An 8,277-nucleotide genomic window follows, 5' to 3' on the forward strand; every position below is an offset into this window, starting at 1 on the left:
TCTGTTTTCTCTTAACCTATTCGCGGGCATGGTACTGGCGACACAAGCTTTTTTACCCGAGCCTGCCACAAAGAAAGCGACAAACACACAACGGCTAAATGCGGAGAATCGCCACTATAACTGCTATCGGATTAAAAACACATCCCGTCCATGCGGAATATCTTAGACCTGTTGCTCCATTGCTTAGGGAAATACGGGAAGATGGAGCAGATTTGTAATAAAGGAGTAGCTGCTCATTAGCATCAGAAAGCTAAGAAAGGAAAGCTAACGAGCTTTCGCAGAAACTTCGCAGTGCACGATTCCGGAGCTCGAGTTTGGGACCTCCACTGGTCCGAGATAGTCGCTGTACCAACTGTGTTACCAAAGACAGCTGAAATTGGTAGAGAGAGACCAATTTATTAACACCTTTTCCTTATGAGTGCGCCTCGGTTTATGGTAATTGATGGCTTATGACATCGTACACACCTGCGTGAAAGTGTTGCGCGCTGTCTACTTGCTCGGGTAGGTGCACTTGTTTTTGGAGAAGCTTGTTGTGCGGTGACCAGGCGGCTGTGGGAGTAACTGAGCACATTTGTACTGAAGGCAGTGGTAGTGACACCAAGATTGCCGAAGAAATGAAAACAATATATGGGCCAGAACCACTGAAAGGTGGACGCAGTCCGCCACATGGTAGTATGAGAACAAAGATCACTCTTAAGGACATCCTTCACTTTGGTCCTCTGGCTAACCCTTTATTCCGGCACATTTTTTGGGAGCATATCGTCTCTAAGCGTATAGCAACACAAGGGGGCACTTTGATCTCTAGCTGCGTTTTGTTTGGCGGCACTTTTCCCTTCGCCTGTCTCGTCACTCAGACCTGACACGTGACCGTTACGGAAGACGTCACCGGGAGGCTTATGCTCTCATACACCCTCTGCAGGAGGTCAAATTTTGATACCTATATACGGCGCCCAAAAGTCGTTATTCACCAACGAAAGTTTTCTTTTTTTTTTGCTAAGCAAGCTGAGCCGGGAGGACGAATATGAGCCGACGGATTCGGGCGCAAGTTTGATCCCGACACGAGTCGAGAAATTTGTTCAAAGTCCTTCCACTGCCTTCTTCTTGAGACCACCAACACCACCATTCGTGCGCAGTTGGACGCACCTAGTTCCCTGTGGTTCTCTTCAAGCGAATACGTTCTTCGTGGTCTGAGAGTCCTGCTGCGTTCCCGTGGTCGCCGTCGTGGCGTTGTAGCTGGCGATGGTCGTGCTGCTGGAAGTGGGTGGCACAGGGTTGGGAGGCTTGCAAGGTTGCGGCTGAGGTCCTGGTGACGGACTCCTTCCGTTAGCCGGCGCGGAGGCCTTGGGGAGCACCAGGACGACGCTCAAGTTGCTCCGGCGCCACTTTATGAATGCACGGTGGTAGCGGAGCACCATGCGGTACATGTCACTGACGCATATGAGCCCCGCGAGCGCTACCATGATGCCTGTGAGGACGCTGTTGAGTGCCGACTTGATTCCATGGATGATCTCGATCGCCGTCAGCCAGGCGAGCACCAGCTGCGTGATGGCTCCGAAGAGGAACAGCGACATGTCCATCAAGAAGTACCAGCGGCTGGCCCGGTTTTTCAGGTAACGGAGCCAGTCCATGATGCTGATGGGTGCCTGTTCGACCTGCGCAGTCAGTGGTCGTAGTTGTTGTGGCAACAGCTTTAGACTAGCGTTCTACTATCTGGGGCAAAGGTCCCCAAGAGACGCAAACTGAAACCAAGGGGCATAGCTTTTTATCGGACAGCAGTTTCAGTCTATGCCTGTGCACGTGGAAGTTTGGCTTAAATTCTCTCATGTGTACTAGAAAAATTGAAAAATCGCGGTACTGTTGGCTGACGTCTCACTTATATGCTAAAAACTCCCGACGTGCTTCTGCGACTCTTGTTCCCGATGGTACATGTTTGGGAACCTTGCTTACTAAAGCATCCACGTTCGAAATATATACGCAGATAATACACATTAAAAATCAGGTAATATTTTCATTCTGAGCCTTAAACTTTCTCTTGCGTCTGAGAAAGCTTTTACAGCAGGGCGGTGTGAAATATGCTGTTGAAGCATCACAGATATGCTCTCGGGCTATAGCGTTAAAATAAAAGAAACGGAGATTCAGAAGCGGAATACTGGCTGCCCATAGGAGCCCCTGTGTTCCATCGTGTCGTTGTTGTTAGTGGCAATTTATTAATAAAGTAACAATGGAAGCAAAAGATGTTGCTAGCCGTGGCACCTGCCATCGAAATTTGAAGCACCTGAGCTGAGGCTAGTGGCAATAAATTGACATGGAGAGGACAGGGAGAGGGAAAGAAAGGGGGAGGGGAGATGGTAAGAAAGGATAAGGGTAGGGCGGCAATATGCGCTATGCATAAATACAGGCGATGGAAACAAGCTCCATCATGGCTTCTTTGATTTTCATCTACTGCCTCTGCATCTCCTTCACCTTCGTTTTTTTTTCGAGCTCACCTACTTAACATCTCCATAGCTTACTTAACTTACGGAGCCAGACATGCATGTGGCGACTTCAAAGACGTGGTACCCATGGGAAGTGCCCATGCCCCACCCTTTCAGCTGGTGCGCCCAATGAGGACAAGAGTATATCCACTGAATTCCGTGGACCAATATCAGTGCCCAGAATAACGCGGAAAACAAATGTGCTGAGGCAGCTGGTAAAACAGCGTACCTTGAAATCTATTGGACTTTTAATTCGCTAGCCTGGTAGGCAGAAGAAAGTTGCCAACAATGCTTGCGCAAATGTCTCCTCGGGGCCAGGTGTACATGCGCCGTTGGCTGTTGGCTGTAGTACCAGGTGGCACTGTGCTAAAGCTATGTAGTGAGAGGAATAACAATAGCCGCTGCCTACCTTCTAACCAACTCTTTTCCAATAGTGGCGAAGATTTTATGCGTGTTACGTTAAAATTAATGAGTAAAATGTTTACATTGAATTTCAACCGGTACTTATGCACCGGTCTTACACTCTCATGGCACTACGAACTTACACTTGTATGATATACAATTTGTGCCTGTTTTTATTGCGAAAGCAATACTCCTCAAGGTTTCCGCTCTTGGCTGTCGTCGCGGAGAATCCACCATTGACCTTTTAGCGTGACCCATGTGTGACGTCATACCAGCTGTGGAAAAGCGGGGCCCCAACTCGTCTCGTCGCTATCGTCCCAGCGAATCCTCCATGCCGCAGCTGCGCGCCGCTGCCGCGAGGGGCACTCGCTGTACGTGACGTCATGCCAGCTGTGGAAAAGCGCCCCCCCCCCGCCCCCCCCCCCAACTCGGCTCGTCGCGATCGTCCCAGTGAATCCTCCAAGCGCCGCTGCAGTGGGGGAGGCGCTCGCTCTACGTGACGTCATGCCACCTGTTGAAAAGCGGCCCCCCAACTTGGCTCGTCGCAGTCGTCCCAGCGAATCCTCCACGATATGTCGGATGATGTGTATAAGGTGAAGCTGCAGCTAAAAGGCGGCGTGCGGAAGAAACGGATGAAGAGCGGGAACAACGTTTAGCTAAACGGCGTGCATATTGTGCAGCCAGGCGAATGCGTTCAACATCTCTTGATCTCGGTGCCGTCCGTGTAGAGCGGCGATAGTCACGGCGGAGGTTTCCTGCTGTATGCAGCCATGCCGTCTACAGCGAAACAGAAGGAGAAAGCAGCTCACATTGCTTTCTCAATTTCCGGCCTTAACCAAGCTAAGCCTCTGTCAATTTTTGTATTAATCTCATGAGTTTTGTCTGATGCACTTCGTTGTGTTTCTTTTACTCCGACAGCATTTGTCTTGTCCTGTGCTGTCAAATGCCGCCAAATACCGGTCCAACCGCCCGTCAAGCTACTCTTCGAAGCTGCTTTTTCGCGGCTGCTCGCTTCCTTGTAAAATTAACTCATTATTATTATGAATTGTCCCCAAAGGAGCACCCACACCCAAAGCTACCGCATCCGAGAGCTGCAGACAGCACAACCGGAAGAGAGACCGCATTTCGGTTCGCATGATTTTATCTGTGCTGGCATGCGTGCATAGCAGGTTATTGACTAGCGGGTGTAAACGAGTGTGTTCTATTACGACCTACAGCACGGCGTCGCTGCATAACCTTTGTTTTCTTGTAGCGCCATTGCTGATTGAGTCTGAGCTCGAGCTTCGGCGTAAGCGGCCTCGACCACTGGTTCATCAATAGTTGGTTGGTTTATTGGGGTTTAACGTCCCAAAGCGACTCCGGTCATGAGAGACACCGTAGTGCAGGGCTCCGGAAATTTCGACCACCTGGGGTTCTTTAACGTGCACTGACACCGCACAGTACATGGGCCTCTAGAATTTCGCCTCCATCGAAAATAATCTAGTCAAAGACTTACAGTGACTGTGCAAGAGGCCGTTACTCTCAGCCCTGTTCCCAGCCCTCCCTTTTGCCCTGAGAGGCTCATTGAGATCCCAGACACTGAAAGGTAGAGCCGCGGCTTGTTTCTTCGGGAAGGAGGAGATTTAGCATACAGTAGCAGTTTCGATTACATTCCACGGCTGATATGAATCGAGCAGCTTCCTACATTTCTGACGGCGAATGGTCAGATGCGTTGCCTGTCGGTTTGTACCGCCTGTCTTGGCTGCTGTCTTGGCGGCTGCTGACACTACAACTGGCAGCTGACGCGGCGCACAGAAAGCGCTATCCTACTTTCCATCGGCTACGCACAGATGTCTGCACAGCTGCTTTTTGGACTGCTGCGAACAGGCGCAGAGAGCTTGCGCCGCTGCTTCCACCAAGCTTGAACCAGGGGCGTACAAGAGTCACGCCATCAATATAGGAACGCCGAGAGAGCGCCTATCGAACAGGCCTCTACATTCTCAGCGATATGGTACCCAGGTATGTGGGAGTGGAGCAACTCGTTACCTTGAACTGGTAGGAGCAGATGTTGCACTCGTCGGTGTTCCTGCGCGACAACCACTGCTCGAGGCACTCCTTGTGCACGAGTCCGATGCTGCCGCGGCAGTTGCAGGGCGACAGGAGGTTGCCGGCGTGGGAGCCCCGGAAGCAGATACGGCACATGCCGGACTCGCCCATGCTGGACCTCGCGTCCGTGTTGTCGGAGCCGTCCAGCTTGTTTTTGGCGGGCGTGGTGAGCCCTCTTCGGGCCGCGCTTCCGACTACGGCATGGCCGTCCCGGTGCACAGGGCTGTAGCCGGATCCTCCTTCTGCATGCCTGGGCTTCAGTGCTGATTCCGGCCGCCTCATCTTCCTCTTTTCCTTATTCGCCGATTTGAGAACATGCTAGCTGAGCGCGAGATCAGTGGGAGAAGTAGTCCGCATATTGTGTGCCGTTACCAACTAATTTGTCGGGTAATGACTAGTTGTACTGCCTGAACTCCGTCAGCGTGTGGCACGTTTGTGTAGACTGATGCAACGTCTAGAGTTACAAGAAAAGAGTTAGTGGGCTTACGGAGATCAGAATCTCGCAGAGGAAGTGGCTGGTGTCCTTAATATATGACGAAAATGTAGGTGGAATTTGGCTTATGATGCTGTCAACGTATAGGGAAATATATTCAGTGGTGGTGCCAACGCCGCAAACTATCGGGCGTCCGGGGTTTCCTTGCTTGTGGATTTTAGGTAGCAAATAAAACCACCCTGCGACCGGATTGAGTGGTAAAAGAGAATGGGCTGTGCGCTCCTGGATTTTCTTCTGTTTCTGAAGCCGGTCTAGAGTTTCCTTGATGGTTTATTTAAATTTTTCAGTCGGGTTATCGACCACTCGTTTGTAGAATGCCTTATCCGGTAATTGCCTCAGAGCTTCCGCTACACAATCTGTCTTATTCAAGATTCCAATCGCACCGGCTTTATCAGCTGGTTTAATTATTGTACTGGGGCCTAAATAAACCTTCTAGAGCTTTGCTTCCGCTTAGGGAGATATTACGGCGAAATGCTTTTGAAGAGGGGCTGGTGTCCAGTGTCTATTATTAGGCAAGGTAGCGGTATTTTCGCCACATTGCCTCGTTTCTTTCCCCCAAACATAATCAGACCTTTGACCAGACATACACTTGCCTGTAGTAAACATGTCAAACACACCGTCATCATCATCAGCCTGACTACGCCCACTGCAGGGCAAAAGCCTCTCCCATGTCTCTCCAATTAACCCTGTCTTTTGCCAGTTGTAGCCACCGTATTCCCTCAAGCTTCGTAATCTCATCCGCCCACCTAACTTTCTGCCGCCCGCTGCTACGCTTGCCTTCTCTTGGAATCCACTCCGTTACCCTTAAGGTGCAGCAGCTATCTTGCCTTCTTCCTACATGGCCTGCCCAAGCCCATTTCTTCCTCTTGATTTCAACTAGGATGTCATTGATCCGCGTTTGTTCCCTCACCCACTCCACCCGCTTCCGATCTCTTGACGTTACACCTATAATTTTTCTTTGCATAGCTCGCTGAGTTGACCAAACACACTATTTCTTGGGAAATTCGGGGGCAACATCATCGACAGAGCCTAAGCTTACACCAAGCTCGTAGACCGGTATCCGACTTCCAATTAGTTACATCTCCTCCCTCAAAACTAGACCGGCCTTCCAAACAAGCATTCATGGAACCGAATGCCTATCCATCTGGCGCGTGCTCTTGCTTCAGTCAAACACAGCATTTATTCGTTTAACAGTACCTTTTGCTGGGCTAGTTGGTGTGACATTGTGCTTAGGAACGAAAAAACAGCGCTAAATTATACACAAACCACACAGAAAGACGTACAGGACGGGCGCTGACTCCAACTGGAGTTGGAGTCAGCGCCCGTCCTGTCCGTCTTTCTGTGTGGTTTGTGTACAATTAGCGCTGTTTTTCTTTCCTGAACAGCATTTATGAGATCTTGGAAACGTGTTTTGACCAAATCACCATGTCCTACGGACATTGTATTCACTAACTCCACTTGAATTGAATCTGTGCGTGCGTGTGTGTTTAAGCGTTTTGTGCAGTGTTCGAAATGCGACCAATTGACATTCTTCTGGGCTGTGATTCATCACGCGCCAAGCCATTAATGGCTGTCGAATCTTTTGCTTTCAGAGGTATTTAAGTTTATTCGTGACCTAACCTTGAGAGTTTTCACCAGCGCCACCCTCAACCATAAACGGCGGACGTAGCACGTTCTGTATCACCGCAGGTGTGACGTATACCGCTGGTGTGACGTGTACGTCCCCTGTCTCCTTAATTGCTTAAAGAGGGCCTCAGTTCTGGCAGCATGGGAAGTTCTGTATAGCAACCTCGGTTCTGGTATAGGAAGCTCAAGAGGGTTTTTACATAGCCTCAGCACTCGCCATTCGATGACGTACACGCCATACCAGCGCTGATACACGACGTACTACGTCCGCCGCTTATGGACGTGGGTGGCGCTGGTGAACACTCTCAAGGTTAGGGCACGCATAAACTTAAATACCCTCCGAAAGCAATACCCCCGTCAATTATCTTTATCACAATTATCACACACAGACGCGCGCGCGCACGCACGCACGCGCGCACACACACACACACACACACACACACACACACACACACACACACACACACACACACACACACACACACACACACACGCACACACACACACACACACAAACACACACACGCGCGCACGCAAGCGCACGCACGCACACACACACACACACACACACACACACACACACACACACACACACACACACACACACACACACACACACACACACACACACACACACACACACACACACACACACATATTGCCACCGTCCGAACCAATCAGCGGCGCCGCACCGTGACCCGCCAAGAACAGTGGCCGACTTTACAAGGGAGGCAACGAGTATCGAGCGCTCTCTGCAGGAACGGGGCGCGCACTACGGACGTGAGGCGACTGTAGCAGCCGCTTCCCAGTACACGCGTACGTCGCTGCCCGCCGAGGAGCTTCGGGAGCTTGTAAGAAGCGTTGTGCGCGAGGAATTGGCGAAACTTCTCTTGGAAGCTCCACAGGCCAGTGTCGCTGCCGTAACGGACGTGGTCCGTGACGAAATCCGACGAGCTGTGCAGCCGCCCCCAGCTCCACACCCGGCGACCTCTGTTATGACGTACAGCGAGGCACTACGAAGTCCTGGGCCAGCGATGGAAGCCTTTTCCCCCGTCGTTCTCATGCCAGTGCCATCTCTGCAGTACCCGAGCGCAGCAGTACCATCTGTGCCGCAGGAGTACAGCCCCCCCATGAGCAAAGCGCACGTGTGGCGTACGCCAAACAATCGGCCGCTCTGTTACCACTGCGGGGAGCCCG

At 51.2% G+C, this 8,277-nt stretch overlaps 1 protein-coding gene across 1 annotated transcript; it reads right to left on the reverse strand.

The window, feature by feature from the left end:
* Positions 1–816: 816 nt before the first annotated feature.
* On the reverse strand, positions 817–5,243 carry LOC149338744 (E3 ubiquitin-protein ligase MARCHF3-like). The gene is made up of 2 exons (XM_089550791.1): positions 4,902–5,243; positions 817–1,652 (listed from the first exon to the last, which is right to left on the reverse strand). Exons 1-2 carry the CDS (start codon positions 5,241–5,243, stop codon positions 1,164–1,166), a joined length of 831 nt encoding a protein of 276 aa, XP_089406917.1. The 3' UTR covers positions 817–1,163.
* Positions 5,244–8,277: the final 3,034 nt, after the last annotated feature.

Source organism: Amblyomma mixtum, chromosome 6 (genome assembly GCF_055824585.1).
Source record: "Amblyomma mixtum isolate Tamu chromosome 6, ASM5582458v1, whole genome shotgun sequence".
NCBI lineage: Eukaryota > Metazoa > Arthropoda > Arachnida > Ixodida > Ixodidae > Amblyomma > Amblyomma mixtum.